Source organism: Hydra vulgaris, chromosome 06 (assembly GCF_038396675.1).
Source record: "Hydra vulgaris chromosome 06, alternate assembly HydraT2T_AEP".
NCBI classification, from domain to species: Eukaryota; Metazoa; Cnidaria; class Hydrozoa; order Anthoathecata; family Hydridae; genus Hydra; species Hydra vulgaris.
The window spans coordinates 28,780,757-28,802,600 of NC_088925.1; the positions used below are offsets into that span (position 1 = coordinate 28,780,757).

The following is a 21,844-nucleotide window of genomic DNA, read 5'->3' on the forward strand; positions in this document are numbered from 1 at the left end:
AAACAAGTTCATTGAGCATTGTGTAACAAAGTTAGCTATAAAAAGTTTAGAGAATGTATAAATCATATGTATAAATTGTTTGGAGCAAGTCTTCTATTGTCACCTGGTAATGGTTCTTTTTATAAGACATTTACAATATCCATTTTCTCTTTAACAGAAATTTTATCACTGAATAATGGGAGAGCAACTAGATCTTCACTTAAATACCATTTGCAACTTTGCTGTCAACTTGACAATAGTTCTCCATTACTTTAAAAAGGAGATCATTTATTGGTGCTTCTGTTGTGAGAGGTGCTGAAAACCAGAAACATGCATATATTGTGGTTATGAAAAGACATATTCTTCTTAAAATCCCTATTTCTTTCTCTGTGATATTTAACTGATGACAAAAACCAAAAATGTTTAAATAGTATATACCTTTAGCTATCTATCTTGCACGTTGGTAAGCCCCAGGAATGCAAATAGTTGTTGTATCATTATTTTCTCCCAAAATGAGAAGAGCTAGTCTTCCAAATTCTTTATAATCATCACGTTGCGTTTCCTTTAAGTATTTTTTCAAATTTTCCACCACATTGGATTTTCGAGATACAAGCCACTCTTTTTCAAACTTAAGGCATCCAGCTCCGCTTTTATCACTTTCAAGTGGTTCAAATTTTGGTTTTTCTATTAGCTCCCACTGGGATTTCACTCTACCAAAAAGTTCAATGTTTGGTCCTTTTGAAACAAAAAACGCATCAAACACTGCATTTGCACAGATTTCAAGAATATGATGTCGACAGGCTAAAAACAAAACTCTTCGATTCATTGACTTCTGTATGAGAGTTATTGCCCCATTATGACTTCCTGTATTACTTGCAGTTGTGTCAAAGCAAAGACCTGCAAGATGCTCCTCAACGCCAGGCCATTCATGAATGAACTCAACTACCTTTTGTCCCATTAGAGCGCCAGTACCAGCAGGTATCTCAGGGATCCCTATTAATTTCTCAATATCCAAGCCAGATACAACAATTGGCAGACATTCACATCTGGTTCTAACAAAATTCAACAACGCTTTACCATCAAAATGAGCAACTAGTGGAACCAAGGGTTGAAAATTTTTTCTTACTGCTATTGCAAGAGATTCACGGGATGTAGTTCGAGCTTCCATTAGAGTGGAACGTGAAAATGTTTATTTACATCAATACTGATTGCAGCTAGGGCTGGTGTGACAACCATCATTGCTTGTCGTGATGTTATTTTTGTTCGGTCTAATGCTGCATGAAAGAGTTGATTGTCAAGAATACAACATTTGGATACTGTAATCGAGAGATGACTAGTGCCCATAGTAGAATGTTTTGAATTATTTGGACGATTAAAAGCTTTTTGTGTTTGAATTGACATATCGCAGTCAGAATTTTCATCCAAAGAGTAATCTGAATTGCAATCCATTAATGTATCTGTAGATATAATCTTTCTTTATGTTGTTCAAAGCGCCTTTTTTCTTCAAGCTTGTATTTTCTGTATTTAACAACTGCTTTCTTATACATCAAGTCTTCTGATGTCATTAACATCTTTCGGGAACCTCTCTGGTCTATCAGAAATTGTTTATCTTCATTTATCTTGATGAGACAATCCCATTCACCATGGGCAATATCAAAAAGTGGATTGATCTTGGCAGTGAATTTTTCTTGATAGCTATGTTGAGTTGCTGATTTTCTACTTCTGTGCTTAGACACTTGGACATGTTGCTTGTGAATACTTTTAAGTTTAGCAACTATATGAGGCTTTGCTATAGTTGGAATATTAGCTTTAAACCAGAAAATCATAACTTCATCTGCAACTGTGTTGCAGGGTATTGAAAGAGTTGACTTTTTGATTATCATTTCATAAAAAACTCTACTTAGGGCAACACCACTTGTTGGCAACTGACTCGGCCCATCTATTGTTGAGAGAATATGAACAACTAGCCAAACATTTGTAGTTGAGGGTGTTGCCTTCTCTGAAGCAGCCATCTTCTTAAGTAATATTTTTATACTTTTTTACTATTATAGAAATAATATAATAGAAATTTAGTATATATAATTATATGATACCCCCTCCCCCCTATTTTCCCTTCATTTTTCAATAATGAAATCAAAATATGCATTTTGGAGCGATTTTTGGTAAATAATGCTAAGGGGGTAAATTTGGTTGTACTTTCCAGTCTTCTGTGAACTATCTATGTTGTAACATTCTAATACTTTATATTATTTTAGATCAATTTATAGCAGTATTTTGTATGAAATAAAAATAGAATTACAAGATTAAGGTATTAGACAAATTTTGGTCAATTTAGGGTTCCGAAATAGGGTTTTGGGGACCACTTTCCATTTTCAGTTTGCAAAAAAATTTTAACTATATACTTTTGATATCAGACCTTACCAAATAAGAGGTTGTGCGATTTAAAAATGTCCATTTTAAAAAAAACCACCCTAATATATATATACATATACATATACATATACATATATATATATATATATATATATATATATATATATATATATATATATATATACATATATGTATACTCTTCCTGATGATCCAGCAATGGTGAAACTCCAAGTCGAAGATAAAAGTTAGATAAGTGTTTTTTACTAATTAATTATTGCTCTGTTCTTTAAGAACATTGAGCACTCTATTTGTAAAATACACTAACATAATTTACATACATATATGTATATATATATATATGTATATGTGTGTATATATATAAATATATATATATATATATAAATATATGTAAATATATATATATATATAAATATATATATATATATATATATATATATATATATATATATATATATATATATATATATATATATATATATATATATATATATATGTATATTTACATATATATATATATATATATATATAAATTCTGATGCGAGAGTCAGCCATACAGTTTTGAACCTGTTTCTCTGCGCACCAACCTTGTTTATTTTTCTGTTTAAGAGTTTCTTTTATTGATCTCGTAACCAATAATTAAAACAATCTAGTTCTCAGCACCTTTTATATACTTAATAAATACTTTTATAAATTTTTTTTTCCAATATACACTGCTAATTGATAATGGCAAATTTTGAATTTATCTGGATATGTAGGTCTAACAGATTTTTTTATTTTTATTTATCTACATAATATGAAAACAAAATAGTGTAATTAATCATATTCTTATTACTTTTGCTAAAAATGAGTATGCCTTGATAATATGAGTATTAGGGTGTCCCGTTTCCGCATTTTTTTAAAACTTTGAGATAAACTTTTTATGCGAGGTGCATAATCATTCAAAAATAGTTATTGTAAAGTTTTGGGACAATCAAACATTACTTAGAGGTAGAACAGTTACCTAATTTGGGTAAACTGTGGTTTTCACCCCTATTTTTGAACATTTTTAAAGATTTCACTGTCAGTTTTTCAAAATTCATTCGAGAACTTTTAGTATCACTAAGTAACCTATTACAGGTAAAAAACTGGGCTAAAAGAAAAATATTTAGGGGTCACACAAGACTGAAATAATATGCTACTAACATACAAAATTGTTTATAAAACAAAAGTAAAAAAAAAAATTATGTTTTATATAAGTTTTCCTTTTTTCTAATGAGAGACACCCATTTGCAATGGTTCTCAATGATATGTATTGTAGCTGCTTTGGATATTTAATTTTGTTTTTGAAATCTTGGATCAGCTTGACTCCTTGTTCAGCGCAGTCATTAACCACTTCTAAAAACTTGACTACTTTCTTAATGTAGTTATAGTTCTTTATCTTTGTTCAATGTTCAACAGGTAGTTGCAACCAATCCATTTAATTAGGTTTCATTTTAAGTATATCAAACAGTAGCCAGGAATCTAGTTCAATCAGCGACACAAAGTTAAGAACTTTATCCAGTCCAATTTGTGGAAATACTGGTTTTCCAAGCTTAATTTTTTTTTTTGAAGTTAAACAATTTCAAATCTGCGGTAGATTTTTCGATCACTGGAATAGATTCATCAAACAAGATGAAGACAACTAACTGTTGAGTTAAATATCAAAGATGCCTGCAACACAAATGGAGTGCGGTGTCCGCCACTGTACTGTCAAATTTGCAATACCACTGCATGTCAGTGATATACTGGCAATCAACATTTGGTGCAATGATGGAAATTCAACATGGCAAAAAAGCTTTTGCTTGGAAAAGTGCAATAAAACCCGCTATTTCCTTAAGCTTATGGTGTTGGTCGAGCTAGTTAATTTGTTGGTCCACTATTATGTACTTAAAGAAGTATAGCTCATTGTGCTTGAATCTAGCATGACGATAAGCTCCGGGTTTCTTAATCCAAAAAATCCTTTCATCTTGTAAATTTCTGCGGAGATAAACAATTAACAGTTCAATAAGTTTCTGATAATCTTCTCTTGAAAATGAACTCTTTTGTAGACAACTGCTGGCCCATTTAAAGATAATTTTTGCTTGACAATGGATCGGGTCATCTCGGTGCAGGAAACTCAAACTTAATAATATCTATTTTTTCATGGAAAACTGAGTCCCAGTAATCCTGAAGCATTTTAAGTAGCGACTTGATTGGCTTACTATGGTTTCCAATAACTGCCTTCCAGACGTGTTCAATATGCAAATCATAATTGTTGTGCTGACAAGAAGCACATAAAGATGCACAATCAATCTCCTTCTCAATTAAAGGAGCACATCCTGGCCTCCAGCCAGTGTTACTAGTTGCTGTGTCGAAGCAAAAAGCAATTAGTTGTAATTGCAGCTTTCATGATTTAAAATGGTTGATAAACTGATATTTCTGGGCTACATCAGTAGCATTTGGAATTGTAGGAATCCCAAAAACTTTGGGATTTGTTCCTTCAGTGAAACCATCCCATCCGCTTGCAAGAATAGCGACACTATCCTCATTCTTTCCTGTGAAAAATAAAAATTTTCTAAAGATTATTATACTATGTATTAAAGCAATGTCTGAATAATTATACCGCTAAGCGATGAAACAAGTTTGCTATCGCAGTGACCGCATGGATGAAGTGGACTGTTGCATTTATATTTATTTTTTAATTAATGAAATTGATTTTCTTGCTCTTTCTTTTATTGACAATGAATATCCAATTTTGAAATAGTAAACTGTTTAAGGAAAGCACTAACACCTTTAAATATTTTTGCTTTAATGGCCATTGTATCTCTAATACTGAGGCATAAGCAATTGGAAATTTCAGCAAACGATTCAGTCAGCATTTTTGGATTCAAATGAGAAATAAGGACTGGCAATCTATTTTTTTGGTGGCCTTGGGTAAAACTTGTCATCTAAGCTTTTTTTGTTTTTATCGTCCTTGCCAATAATTTTCCCAACTTCTTCACTTGTAACAATATTTCGACTTCTTTTAGATAATGTACCATGTGCTATGGCTTGATTGGAACTCCTGTTCTCCCCCAAATATTTTTAAGCTTGATTAAAACTGTGTTAAAAACATCGCGTGTTTAAAACAATCAATTTTCCACTAACATTGTCAACTTCTCAGAGGTGAAAATATATTCTTAAAAAAAGAGCAACTTTGATGTTGATGAGTAACTTTTTAAACCAACAACTAAACTTTTTTTCGAGACCAAATCCATTAAATTTACCTTGATGATCTTTTCTTGTGAGTAAAGTTGTTCCCAACTCTAAACTTTTCCATTTTTGAACTAATACACTTGAAAATTTGAAATTGAAGTAATACAAGTACTACAGCTAGCTGTTTTGAATTGCTTGCTAACTTAAAAATCAATAAACTCTGGTAAAAATTAACAATTAATAACATTATGTTACCATAATAGATATATAGACATATAGAGTAATAAGTTAATAGTATTTTTGATTTGCCTGGAAATATACAAAAAAATTTTATGGGAATTTTTTAAGGAAATTCCTATAAAACTTTTAATTGTTTTTAAATAAATTTTTTTTAAAAAGTTTGTTTGTACATTGTATTCTTAAGTATGTGCTATCTTAACTTTAGTATATTAATTATCTGAACAAATTATTAAGTTAAAGAATGATTTTCTAATCAGTTTTTATCGAGTTAAGTATATTCTTGCTGACAGATTAACAAACAGCAGTGAAAGGTCATAGATTGACACTATATTGGCAAAATGACCAAATTTGATACTGAGTGACCCCTAAATATTTTTTTTTCAGTTTTTTTACCTGTAATACGTTACTTAGTAAAAAATAACATACTAAAAGTCCTCAAATGAATTTTAAAAAACTTAAAGTGAAATTTTTAAAAAATGTTGAAAAATAGGCGCAAAAACTACAATTTACCCAAATTAGGTAACTGTGCTTTCTCTATATGAATATACACCTCACATAAAAAGTTTAACTCAAAATTAAAAAAAAATGCAGAAACAGGACACCCTAATATAGTATGTGTGTCTTGATAAAATGAGTATGAGTGACTTGGTATGCGCGTATACTATACATGAATATGTGTGTATACTACATATGAGTATGTTTGTATTATTTTTGGATAATAACAACCTAAACCCCATTTGGACAACATTCAACAAAAATGAACTAACTACAAAAATCTCTAACTGAAATGATGACATAAAAAAAAAATAATTTATAACTGAAAGGCATACAAAATCAATATTTTAAAATTGCATTATAACACATTAGCAGTGGATATTGCAGTTGGTTTCTTACTGATAAACATATTGTTGAATATTGAATTCAACAATTTGGTGATAAAATTTCATAATATGCCAAATCCTCAGTTGGTTCTTTCTGTTGAATGTTGTTCATTTATTATGCAACACTTTTAAAAAACCTTTATCAAATTAAAAATGTAAAAAACTTACAATTCATTGTCAGAGCGTTGAATCTCCTCAGGTGCAAAGTATAAATCATACACATAGTCAGTTTGTTTAATTTCATTAGTATTTTCTAGAATTATAAATCATGAACAATAAAATTAATTACAAACAATCAAATAAACAGTTGGCTTAATTTTATTTATGACTTTTAAAATTACAATTTACAAGGTCAGTTAACTTGACTTGTGTTTTCTAGAAATAAAATAAACCTTTTCTAGACTTTAGATATCTAGAATTTTTCTAGACTTTAAAATCTAAAAAATATTTAAACTAACAAAAAAAAAAAATTTATACCATTTTCAATGATTAAATTATGTCGGATCATTTTAACAGAATTGCAAAGTATGTCATCACTATCTTCTACAACTGAATTATCAATAGATAAGGAAGATGCATCAGAAACAATATCAAAAACTTCAAAATTTTTCTCGCAATCGGATTCACATTTTTCTGAACTAAATGTAAAAAAAAAATTACTGAAAATTGTTTAAAATATAATAATATATCATATAACACTTTATATGATGCATTCTGTGAAGAAATTCAATAGGGTACTGTTTGGCTTTCGTCATGCATATATTAAATAAATTAAAACTAAGGAGTCTGGGATCAAAATGCGGACAAACAACTCAAAAATGTACAACAACAATGATATAAGTAATTCAGTTTTCAATACAAACTCTCAATAAATTTTTGAATTCTTATTTAGTGTTTGTGATTTTTTAAGATTACAATGAAAGTTTTTGTTTTGATCAGTTAGTTTAAAATTGACATTTTAAAGCTCGGCTTCTTCAAGTTTTTATTATTATCAGTAGATAGTTTGCTTTGTCAATTAGTGAAACTTCATAAACGAACGAATTAAATGAATCTTAATACGCTCAGGGTGGATATATTTTCCAAAAGTGAACTAATTACCCCTCCTTCATATTAAGCACCATTGACTGTTAAAATGATATTTTTAAAAGGAAAAACTTAAAAATATATTTAGTTCATAAGTTTATAAAAAATTTTATTCAAAATGGTTTTTATTCTTTTTAAATTAACTTTTTCTTGTATAAGTACTTGTATAAGAATGACACAAAGGAATCTTTATATAAACATAGACAAAAAATTGCAATTATCAAAAAAAAAAGCAAAATAAAAAAACTTGTAAAAACAAAATTGAAATTTTACAAAGATAGTCAAGCACACAAGCATTGTTAAAAGTTTACAAATTATGAAGTAACATAAACTAATTAAGATGCTAGTGCCAATAAATAAAGCATTACTCCATCAAATAATCCAAACTTTTGATTGAAATGTTTGTTTTAATTTGAATCTAAATTGATAATAAATCTAACATTGATTTGTTCAAAATAAACTTGTGCTTTTTACAATTCTTTTTGATAGCTTAAAAATAGCGCAGTATAAATAGTTGTTTGTTTCTGTAAAAGCAAGTCTTTTTATAGACAAGAAAGCAATCTTGAAAGTTAATAAACTCCATAATTCCACACTTCTGAAATGAAGCCACGTCACTAATGCTACACTGATATAAAATTTGAAACATGCTTATGCTTTTTTAAAGATAAATATTAAGATTTTGTTTTAACTCCTTGAGCTGAAATTTGCAAAAAGCTGAAATTTGCTTGAGCTGAAATTTGAGTTGATAATTTGCTGGTCTAAGAAAGTTATAAAATTAAAAAACTGAGATTCATTAAAGCGATAAAATTATACTTTTCATGTTCATATAATGAAATACTAACTGATACAAAAAAATAACAATAAAATCATGGCTATTTCCAGTATTAAAATCAACAATTCTGTATTTATATCAGAAAATAATAAAGAGTTTACAAATTTCTTTGTTATGATGATTATACATATTATTTGCACAATTTGTTAATATTACTTTCATTATTTTCGACAAGTAAATCTACAAGATGTAAACTCTTTGTTTAAATATATAATTTCAAAAGCTTTATCTTTCTTTTATCCTTTTTTCCAAGTTTGTCATCGAATCTTCAGTTATTACTATTTTTTTTAAATTACACCAGGTGGCAAATGCTCAGGGCTGCAAAAATCTGATAAGAATAAGTCCTAATAACTTTTATGCACATTTTCTTTAGAATTGGTAGTAAGTTTCTTAGCATTTTGTTTTGTTTGTCCGCAATCCAATCCCAGAAAGCTTTGCCAAAAGTTTATCAAACCTATTTTTAGAACCGCAACGATACCATATTTAATGAGTTTTCAAAAAATTGATACCACTTTTCAAACACAAATGAACTTAAATACAAAATAGCAAAATTTTAGCCTTCAACCATAACTCTTAAATCACAATATTACCAGAACAGATCATAGCACCTTAGTTAAAATTTCTTAAAAAATCAAGGCAAAAATGTAAAGAAAACAAAATAAACTAAACTTTCTGTACAAAAGATACCTCAAACTATCAAAAGGCATCAGTATCTACTTAATTTACATTAAAAGATAAAATAAGCACCCGTTAGTTGACAAACAATTAGACACGCATTTTTAGTAAATAGACAAAAAATTTTCATTCATTTTCACATTTATGAAATCTAAATAGTGTTCAAGTTAAAAATATAAATATATATTAGAGACTACACGCAGTTGTTAGGTATAACACCAATTTAGAAACAAGTACTATCATAAAAAAATTTATTTTTCAACAAAACAATACTTCTTATAAAAATGTTATGCAAATTTTATAACATTTTTATAAGAATCTTATAATTTTCATATAATATATGAAAACTGTACTCACAGTTTGTCTTGATTTCTACGACTTGAGATTAGTTTAAATCTGGATATATGATGCTTTCCCTAAATAAAAGTTAGTTAAAGTAACTATTGTAATAATAATTTTTATCTAAATAATTTTGAGTAGGCTTATAATACAAACAATTCATGATCTTTAGTATCAGTTAGATTTATTTAGCAGCCTGTTTATTAAATGTTTGCTAAAAACTAAATGTTGATGTGGAATTTTTTATTGGTTCAGACCATGCAAAATAAATAATTTTAGGCTATTAGGGGAGAGAGTGGGGGAGACAGTGGAACTCTCCAATATAAGAAAGAGAACTAGGAGTTTATGCATTAATTTAAACACAATATTATGTAAAAAAAGTAATTTAAACACAATATTATGTAAACCAAGTAATTTAAGCAAAATATTATGTAAACAAAGATTTGATCAAAGAGGTCAGTTTAAGATTTTGAAAGAAAAATCTATTACTAAAAATTTAATTTTAAATTTATTTTTAAAATTTTTTTAAAAATAAGTTTAAAAGTATCTTTTTATTATCTTTTTTTTAAACTAGACTCAATAACTTTTCAGTGCCATAGTACATGATATCCATGGCCTTCAAATTTTCTTTAAAACTCTTTTTTACCCATTTTACAGGTGCTAGATCTATTGACTGACATGGTTTCTAATTTTTGATCATGTTTATAACATTATTTTTGATAGTAGTTGAAAAATTCATTTGATAATAGAACTACTTTAATAAAATATCAATATATAAATAAAATATAAAGTTTTTAGTAAAAATATGTAAAATATATAAAATTTCATAAAATTAATAGTATAAAAATACAAATGCTGCATGAACAAACAAATAAAGCATACCATAACCTTACAAAGCAAGTACTCTACCACCGCATTTGATAACTGCTGCAACAGAATTGTTGCAGCAATTATAGTTTACAGTAATTATACAGATCAAAAAAATTATTAGCAATTAAATTACTAAATATATAATTATTAGAGAAAAATAATTATCAGGACAAAATAAGTAATAAAATATTAAAAACTGTCCCCCCCCCCCATTACCATGAAATGTAAAGCACACACCATTGAAATGTACTTAAAAGTTTTTAATAAACTTATAGTTATTGGTTTTACCTAGTAATGGTTCCTAGGAGTGTTCGATTTCGCTTTCCTTCCGAGAAAATGGAGATGTTTTAAATAATCCATGTTTTTATAATGAAAAATAAATTGTTTCATTTTATACATATTTGCCATAAAAAAAAGTTCAATTTTAATGAGTTTCCAACTTTCCGGGAAATGGAAATAGATTGAATTCAAAATATTAAGTTAATCACATTCTTTAGGTTTTTATATGATATTAGTAATATAATATTACTATTAATTAAATTCAACCTTACTTCCCAACACTTTTTAATCTCTTTCCATTTAATGTAAAATTAGGAAAGACAACCACCTCTACTATTTGTTAAACGTGCTGGCTTGATTATGCAACGTGCTGGGTTGATTATGCAAAGACGTTTATACATAAGTATCTCTATTATCCTTTGAACTGAACTATTTGCACACTTATAACAGAACAACGCAACTCACCCTAGCCAAAAAGTTTTATAGGACCTTTATAGGATTTTGGAGCAAACAAAAAAAAAAAACTTTGATAACTATAAGCACATTATAACTAATGTATTTTAATTTAATGGGGTTGAAATCTAAAATTTTTTTAATCCAAATTCTTATAAGATCCTATAGGACTTTTTGACTAGGGCAGTTAAGCTAAAAAATTAAACCGGTTTATTCTTAATTTTAAAAAATAAATATATTTATTACCATTGATGACTTAATAATTTTTTTTAAATTATATACTTAAATAGAATTTAATTATTTAATTTTAAAGAATTCTTACTTTAACGCCAAAGCAAAAAAAAAAAAATTATAACATAAACTAAGGCTGGTATTGTGAAAATAGATTTTTTTCTTTTTACTATTTTTTCTTTTTAAATCGAATTCAAAATAAATATTTTTCAAACGCCAAATAAACTGCAATCTCACTTCCTATAACTTATTTGAGTAATAGAATACAATAATGATTGTGTGTGACAATAATGTCTTCTTAATGCATTTAAGGAAACCTTATTAAATTATCCTTGGTCTTAGGTGATTATTTTACACGCCAAAAACGGTAGTGATCTCACAAGATAAACGTTTACTGGGAGAAATAGAAAGGAGGCTTCCCTAAGTCCTTTAAGTTTTAGTCAAATTTGGAAAAAAAATTCATCAGGTTTCCCTATGTTAGCTAGTGCAGTTTGAAAGTATTGCATCACACAAGCATCTACTGTTGCATTACACAAGCATCTACTGTCGCAGTAGAATCTGCTTTCAGTGAAGCAAACTTTATTCAAAGAAATGAAAAAAGTAGTCTTTCATCTAAATGCTTAAGATTTATGATATTTTTTAGGAGTGCAAATAGAAGCCCTATCTATAATCAACTATTTGTGAAAAAGAAACCTTATTAATTAAAAAAAATTAAAAAAAAAAAATCTTTTAAATTTTTTTTTTGACTTTTTTTTGCAATGGGAAGTAATTAGAAATTGTACGGAAGTAAGGTCAAATTTAATTAATAGTAATATTATTAATTTAAAGTAATGTAAAAACCTAAAGAAAGTGATTAATTTTTAAATACATTCCACTTTACGGAAATTGGAAATAGATTGAATTCAATCCATTTCCACTTCCCAGAAAGTTGGAAACTTTCTTTTTTTTTTTTGCCTTTAAACTATGTAAAGTATCTTCTTAATATTAATACTACTAAACGTTTTAAATGTTTAACGTTTAATGTTTTTTTAACTAATGTTTAACGTTTAATGTTTTTTTAACTAATGTTTAACGTTTAATGTTTTTTTAACTAATGTTTAACGTTTAATGTTTTTTTAACTAATGTTTAACGTTTAATGTTTAATGTCGTTTTATTAGTTATGCTGAGAACGCGTTCTCAAAAATGTACGCGGTTATTGGAGAAAGATCTCTTAATCGAGTTGAAACTTTTTTCCTTATGAAACCTAATTATTAGTTTAGATATATTACATAAAGAATCATACTAAGATAAATAATCATCATTAAGATCATATTCAAATTGAATTAAGTATATAAAATAGTTGTATATACATTTTTATTAGATAAAGTAGAAAGGATTTAAATTTTCATTAGATGAAGTAGCAAGTATTTTAAGTAGAAAGGATTTTAATTTTTTAAATCGTTTATATTTTGTTTGTTTTAGCTTTTCTTTTAGCAGTTTTATTATTTTATTTTTTAGAAGGAAAATAGGGGTATGGATGTTATTTAAAGTTATAGTAATGCTATTTTCATAAAATGGTTATTACTACTTTGAAATTTCTGTGATGCTATTAACTATTTTTGTTCTTTTTTAGAAAATTTAGAAAAATTAAATTAAAATTTTGTGCCAACACTGACATGGTATGTCACATGTTATTGCATGTAAAGGTTAAATTTTGTTATGAGGATTACAGTTCTTATAAAGAAAAAAAAAGGTAATGAGTATTGTTTGTAAATATATATTTTGTTTATTTTGAATCTTTTTAAATTTTCTCGCGTCATTTTTAAAATTTTTGTTTGTACACGTTTATTGATTGTATTTATGCTTTATTGATATGTATGTGTATGTGGTCATAAGTGCTTTATAGTTGTTTTATCAATGTGTTTATATAATAATGTAGAATGTTTTTTTATTGTTTGTGTATGTGTCAATATGTGTTATATAATTGTGTTTAAATATGTATATAAGATAAATGTATATATTTAACCTTATATACATATTTAAACACATTTATTGTGTTTAAAGTTGGTACATATGTTTATATTATGTTGTTTCAAAGTGCTGTGACTTTGTAAACATGTAGAGTAAGATTTGTCAACTTTGCCAGCCAAGTGATGTACTTATAACAGAGGGTTACACGATAGTGTTTAGTGTCAAAAAATACATAATAATGTATTTTAATAACATTTTGCTTAATGTTGTTACTTATGTTCTGTTAAATATGAATGTTATCTTACTTAAGTTATGTTATAAACATATTATATTAACTTATGGTGTGTGCTATTGTTGTGTGTTGTTGCTGTGATGTTTTTTGTTATCTTTTGAGTTGATAGACAGTTGGCTTATCTTCATGTTGGTGTCTATTGTTAAAAATGGTTAATAGGTAATTTTATTAAAAATCACTGCTTTTAATCATTCACTAAAAGCCAACACAAATTATTTTGCTATATATACAATTTGTTTTATCTCAATTTGATTTTTTGTATTTAGCGCTGTTTACTACATGATTTTGCTATAAATATATTGGAATCATGATGTTCCAGCATAAATTATTTTGTAAAAGCTAACATGAAATAATAATATTTTACTACTACTCTGGTAAATCACAACAGCTTTTCTCTATAAGGTGCATTGATTTTCATTTTTTGTATGTAATGTTTTTCTTATTTATTTACTTATTCATTACATTTTTTATTTTAGATTTACCAGATAATGTATTAATGTGGTATAGAAGAATGAAATATTGTAAAGTTTTGTGAATTTTTGAAAAAAACGTTTACTAATAATTTTTTTTGAAGAAATAATTTTTAAGTTTGCAACAGAGGGTTTACAACGTTTTTTTTTTTTAATTTTTTGCACCTAACGGCATGGTTTAAGTTAAATACTGAAAATGAAAGAGCACATTACTATTCATATGTAGACATTCCTTATCACTTTATATTTGATGATAAACATTGTAAATGGAAGGTTAGACAAAGGGGTGGTAATAAGGTGATAGTAAGAATGTATAAAGTTAATCCAACTGGAGAATTATTTTTTCTTAGACTGTTACTTTTGCAAGCAAAAGGTGCAACATCTTGGGAGGATGTGCGTACTGTTAATGGTATTGTCCTTGAAACATTTTGTGAAGCATGTGTTTTGAAAGGTTTGTTGCAAGATGACACTGAATGGCAGAATACTCTTTCTGAGGCGGTTTTAACACGTATGCCAAAGCAAATTAGACAGTTGTTTTCAACTATTCTGAACTTTTGTGAACCTGACAATCCTTTGCATCTTAGATTTTGTCACATTTTAGAAATTATCCAGGAGAGAGTAAATAGTAAAATAATTAGTCTTCATTGGCTTATTCTTGATGGTTAAATTTATGTTATTTTTTTCGTGTTTTATTTAATTTGTCTTGAGGCACGTGAAATATAATTTTGACAAAAATAAAAAGTTAAAAAAAGTGAAAAGTCATTTCTGAACTACAGACGTTTTTCCTTTGAACATTGTGGGGACACCAGATCCTTTATATTGACCAAACTTTGTTTCACATTGTTGTAGGAAAACAGTCTTTATACCGTGTAGATACTGAAAAAACTAAAAAGGTCTCATACATAACTCATTTTCAAAAAAAACTGGATAACAGACCTTTGTCTTCTGAGGTACAGATATTAAAATTTAAAGTTTATTTTAGTTTATAGTTTTGGTTTAGTTTATAGTTAATTTTAGTTTAGTTTTTGTTAGTTGTAGCTTCAGTTATCTTTTTTCTTACTTAGACAACTTCATGGAAGAAATGAGGGGAATAGGTAAAAAAAATTATAATTATATATTTATTTATATGTAAATATTATTCTATCAAATATTCTGAGGTATATTTTTTGTCTTTAGAGTCTGGTAGAAGCATTACTGGTAGGGCTGTGCTTTATATTTTATATATTTTTTTATGGAGAAATATGTGCAATAGGTGAATTATTTAATATAAATATGACATTTTTAAACTGTTTGGATTTTACTCATATTTTTATTAAAATTAAATTTTTCACAAGTTTAACCCTTTTTAATTTACTTTTTTTATATTATTATTGTTTTTAGCATCTCTCTTCATCCTGTGAAAATGGTGAGGTTATGCTTTATATTTTGATTAAAAAAAATTGTAAATATTTTTAATTTTTATTATATCCTTCTATTTGTAATTTTAGAGTCGTAAACATTTGAGCAATACCAAAGATATCGCTCCCAACACCCAGGGCCTCTCTCGGAGAGGTCCTTCAATAAGTAACGAAATAATGGCGGAATGGATGAGCCATGCTTTAAATGGAGGGCTCATCCATACCGGGGTGTTGGGAGACACCGAAGAAAAAACAGCAACCAAAAAGTTGTAAATGTCTTCTATCAGTGAAGATATTTATAACTTTTTTGTTGCCGCTTTTTCTTCAGTGATTTTTTTTTTTTTTTAATTTTTTAATTTTTTTTTTAATTTGTAATTTTTTTTTATAATATATTGTTGTATATTTGGTTTGTTTTTGTCTTTTTTAATTAAAATTTTATTTGTTTTTCACCAATTAAACTTAAATATAGTTAAATTGATTCATTACCCAATCATCATAATATGATGCTAAATTCTATTTGTTAAAAATAATTAATTGGTAGTTTAATTTATTGAAAACACTGCTTTTAAAATTTACTATAAGCCAAGACTATTTAGCTATATAAATGAAATTTATCTCTATTTGATTTTTTATCTTTAATGTTTTTAGTTTGGCTCCTTCAAGCATTTGTTTTTTTGCTTTTTAATTAAAATATTTTAAATCTATTGTAATGTCTTTTAAATTTAACTAAAGTTTACTAAAAGCCAACATGAAATAACGTCATAAAACAACACCGACAAGCTGCATCATAACAGCAGTTTAAGTATGACAACAGGCTACCGAAAAGCAGGTAAATTTTCCAGTTTTTTTCAGTTTTTTTTTGTTTTGTTTTTCCAGTTTTTTTTGTTTTGTTTTTTCTTTTTTATGTCTACTTATCTGTTACAATTTTTATTTTAGGTTTGTCATATGACGCATTAATGCATTATAAAAGATCAAAGTTTACATATTTTTTACAATTTGTTATACACATGTTTGATTGTAAATTAACTTTTTTTTGTTTGAAACGTATTTGTACTCAATTGCTTAGTTATTTATAATAAATTTATTTAGTTGTGTGCATTTAACGTTTTAAAGACAATTTCCTTTTTTAAAGAAACATGTATCAAGGGGATACCAAAAAATTAATAACTCATGAATAATTTACCTTCACTTCTTATTAATCTTATTAATTAAAGTTCATGTTATAAAAAATATAACAAGAATTTAGCTTTAATTTTTCGTCAATTTAAAGCATGATGAAGTGTTATTATTTTGTGTCAGTAACTAAAAACGTATTGTGTTGAACTTAGTAATGTCTAGGAAAATGGTTCTGCCATACACTGATATGACCTATGTCAGTTGTAAATTACTCAAATAACGTTAAATAATTGGTAAATTAATTTATTTTAATTTTACAGATGGTTTAATTTTTTAATTTGAAGGCGTTTTTTTTACAGGGTATTAATTAAGGTTTCGCTACTTTAAATTGTGGGAAACAGCCACTATAAATTAAGTAACAGACCGACCGTAACCCGTATTACGGGTTGCTTTCTGCTAGTATAAATTATAAGTACATAAACTTTAAGTAATAAAAACTTTAAGTATATAAACTAAAGTATAAAATGTTAAACTATATAAATAAAGTATAATTAAATAAACATTTTCCAATATAAATACATATAATTTGCTAACACTTTCCAATTCAGAGGAAACTACTCTCCGAAACTAGTTAGAAAGCAACACCCCTGGTAATGGTCGTAACTAATTGGTAATGGTCATAACTAACTGGTAATGGTCATAACTACCTGGTAATAGTTGTTTCAAAATTTCAGAATAAAATCATTATGTTATATATTTTTAAACATTTTTGAGATAAAAATGTGTTTTTGATAAAAATGATTTTGTTTGTCTTTTAAGCTCCTATTATAAATTAAATATTGGTTTAAAATTTTCTTTGTTAATATTTGGCAAAATTAACCTTAAAGTTGTTATGTAAAAAGAGAGTTGCTATATAAAAAAAATAATTTTTTTTATAAAATGTTGTTTTAAAAATGTAAATATAAACTTTTACTTATTTCATAAGTATTTTTTTTAAACAATTTATTCTTAATTTTATAAACAATGTATTCTTAATTTTATAAACAACGACAACAACGAATGCGTTTCAATAAACTTTTTTTTAAATACTTTTTGATAACTTAAATGAAGTTAGTTTTTTATTAAACGATAAAAGCTTTCAAAAAAAACAATTACATGCGCATTCGAGATTGGAGTGCAATCGCACACCTTTCCTGTCATAACTTAAAAGTAACATCATAATTTCTTTTAGAAAAGTTAGTTTTGAAAAAAAGTAAGAGATATAAAAGAAAAGAAGAAGAGAGAAAAAAAAAGAAAATTAAACACTCAGTACTTCCAAAAGTTTTTAATTTTAACTAATGAAATTTTATTCCTTATTTTGGTTATAAATTAATGAAAAACTTTATTAAAAACATATTTTAAAGTTTTATTATAACCAAATATTTTATCTTTCAGAATCAGTCTTATCAAATTTTCTTTAAAACATTGTGGTTAAGTTTTATTCTTTATTTTTTTGCAGTTTTCTTGCAACAAACATTACATATATTAGGATGTCTTTTGCTTTTTATTTAATAAACCTCTAATATTTATAAATTTTAGTGTAAAATTTATAATAAATAACAACTTTCAAAAATAGTCATTACAAACAGCGATCAAAGTATTTTTAAAGTATGTCCTGTTCTCAAGCACTTTGTTGCAAGGGAATGTATGTTTTTCTTTCTGATACATCTTCCTTGTTAATTTCTAATTAATATTTATTATTTCTTCTTTATTTCTTAGAATTTGCTCATTAAAGTTTTCTGCATTCTCATGACAATTGACTCTACTCATTTCTATTTTGATTTGAGGAATGAGGCATATAATTTGAAAAACATTTCTAATGTGATTCACATGATGTGAAACACCATTCACTTTTACATTTTACTTTTAAATGTCTAAGTTATTGCAATTGGCCGCAACTTAGTACAGCACTTTGCATTTGGGGGTTTCAACTAAACTTTATCAACAGGTCAAAATTTCTCATTTTTTGCCTAAAGGTATTTTTGATATATAAGGTTTTCTCAACCCTTTAATACTAATTTTATAGCTGTATATTTTGTCCATCAATCTTAGGTCAACTTTTTAGTTATACTTTAATCTTACTGATATTCTCTTGCCTTAAGGTATTTTGGTTTAAACCTGGTATTCTCTTACTTCTACTAACTTTAAAAAGCAGCTTTCAATTTCCTTATAAAAGCAGCTTATAAATAAAAACTTAATATGCACTCATCAACGTAATATGAACTTGACAGTTTTCCACACAATATCTGTTAATCACTGATGATGGTCACAACAATCTTGATGGTCTGCAATCAATTAGATTCAATAACTTTTCAGCGCCATAATACATGATATCTAATTCTCCCAATTTGCTTTAAAACTCTTTTTTAGCTATAGTATAGGTGCTGGATCTATCAACCGGCATGGTTTCTAATTTTTGATCACGCTTATAATATTTTTGATAGCTGTCAATATCACTTTATGAACAAAATTTATCATTTGACTTAAAAAAAAAACTGTACACTCCAAACTAGACTGACCAGTTTTTTTATGTAAAAATGGATTCACCTCTGCAATTGCTACATCAATATTACTGTTCAGATGCTTAACTTCAATCAATTTATTTACCTGTCTGCTGTTATTGCACCTGTACTGTTAGTTTTATATCAATATTAACATTGCATTTTTTCAATTATTTGCACGCACTCATATTTCTTTGGATATTTCATCTGTTGCTTTACACTTCAACCTTGTAGATTATCTTCAAACCATAAGGGCATCAGAAACCCTGTAGAACGCTATCACAGGATATGTAAAGTAATCACTATTTAGTCTCCACTTTAAAACAATATTCACACATCACAATTTCGTACATCACAATGCCAACATCTGCCAATTTTAAATGAACATTAGAGTTATCTTTTTGCAGCCATTTTTCATCCTCCATACTTTTATCAATTTGAATAAGAGCTCCTAAAAAACTACATAATTAACTACTAAAAGTCCCTTGCTGCCTATCCCAATCACCATGACTAGCTCACAACTTTCCACCTCAGCATAAACCTCAAATTTGACATTCTTTTCACAAACAACTCTTCCTTTTTAAAAAAATTTATTTATCCAATTTATTTAAAAAAAATTTATCTTATCTAAACAACTTGTAATCAACCACAAATTGGTAAATTTGTGGTTGATTACAAGTTGTTTAGATAAGATCTAAACATCTATAGACAGTCTACCAACAGTCTATAGATTAGAAACACTACTCATCTAGTTAACTTTTTTGGGATCACTCAATTCTATTTAAATGAAATAAGTTTGTCACCAACTTAGCACACACAATCTATATGAACCCCATCACTAACCCCATCATCTGTTCGCTTCATGAACCCCATCATTTGTTCGCTTCATGAACCCCATCATCTGTTCACCTTATTTACTCTTCAAGCCATATTTTTCAAAATGATTCTCATTCACAAAATATCAGTAACCTAAGCTAACTTTCCATTCTTCATTTTCATCTTGACAAACAAAGGTGCCCATAACATATTTCATGATTAATGGCGCAAAATTTAATACAAAACCAACAAAAACTGCTTCATGATCTTTTTAATTTCAACTTTGTTAACTTGAAATTCTTACTTGAAACTGCCGTACCAAAATAACTGGACCCAAACTTCATTGTTCCCAATGGAGAAATAAAAAGTCTTTCTAAAACTTTATGAAACACATTCTAAATACTACATTTTTTTACTCCAAATTGTGAGAAACAATTTTGTTGTGTACTTAGATACCATGTGTCCTCTTTTTTAAAACACTGAAAGATCTTTCCCAAGTTATTTGCAAGCGAACATTTCTTCACAATGCGGTTTAACTATCCTACGCTGTTGTAACAAACTAAAAGTTCTTTTGTAATATGGTATCGAGACAAGACTTGAAGCAAAATCTTGATGATAAAAAATGTTAATCCTACACCAAAACAAAAACACATAGATAAATAGCTACCAAGGTAGACAATAGATATTGCTACTAGTCATCTAAAAGCACATCATTTATTTTTGTTTTGTAAAAGGTTCATATGCAGTATAATCATCCACAGAGAATGCTGCGAAAAGTAAAATCTTGGCTTTTATCATGTATATCTTCAGTGGTTTAAGCATCATAGATGGAATAAGCTGTTTTTCTTACAATAAACATAAAAATTAGTCTTAACTTTTTATTCTGCATTTCAACAATTACTTTTGTTCATTCATTTCAACAAATGATTTTGTTCATCTGAAGTGCAAGCATATGCTTCAAGCATAAATTATTTCATATTGTGTTTTACTGTCCAATCACCTTGTAGCTTTTTGTAGCAAACTTAATTATGTAAAAACCCGTTTGTACTATTCGTTAAATAAAACTCTGATAGTTACAAATTTTAGCTAATTTATATTGGACAACAACCTTCAAAAATTGTTATTAAAAAACTATTAAAACAATTTAATAAAATTATTGATTAAAAACTAATTAAATTAAAAATTACATGACATCATGATTCAATGATATACAGTGGCTTTCAAAAATTCAAAAAAGATTTTTTTAGCAATTTATGAATTATTTAATGTTTTTTTAAACTTATATTTGGAATACATTGTATAACAAATATAGATTAAAAATTCAAAAAGAAAATACCATTTTGGTACCAAAATCAATTTTAAAAATGTGTCAAAAATATAAGGCCAAGCTTTAACTCAGTATTTTGCATGATAACCACAAGCTTTTATGCAACGTGTTTTTGATTAAATCAGATGCATACACAATTTCTTTGAAATTTTGTTTAAATTTTTTCTGGTGCAAGTTTCAATTACACAACACTTTCCACATTTTATCTTGATTTTTTTTTACTTCATGCCTATCCATGACCAAATATTTTTGATGGGGTTCAGATCTGGTGATCGTGCTGGTAAAAAAATGATCTTGGTGAATCTTTTACATCACTTGAAAGTTTTTACTTTTTCAGGATTGTTTGGACACAGTATAGTGAAACACCACATAATCTTGCTATTTCTTGTTTACTTTTTGTGTTATCTTTGGAAAGACCAATTATTTTGACTTCTTTTAATACTAATTTTCTGTCCATTTTTCTGCTTAAGGTGTACCAAGAATTTAC

General features: G+C 27.2%; 1 protein-coding gene across 1 annotated transcript in view; it reads right to left on the reverse strand.

The window, feature by feature from the left end:
* The window catches only part of LOC101237954 (probable RNA polymerase II nuclear localization protein SLC7A6OS), a 50,880-nt gene that overhangs the window by 17,834 nt on the left and 11,202 nt on the right, over nucleotides 1-21,844 (reverse strand). Inside the window, exons 5-7 of the mRNA XM_065799806.1 lie at nucleotides 9,634-9,692; nucleotides 7,164-7,324; nucleotides 6,855-6,939 (exon numbers count right to left, since the gene is read on the reverse strand). Coding sequence (XP_065655878.1) covers nucleotides 6,855-6,939; nucleotides 7,164-7,324; nucleotides 9,634-9,692 — 305 coding nt within the window. The remainder of the gene's footprint in view (nucleotides 1-6,854; nucleotides 6,940-7,163; nucleotides 7,325-9,633; nucleotides 9,693-21,844) is intronic.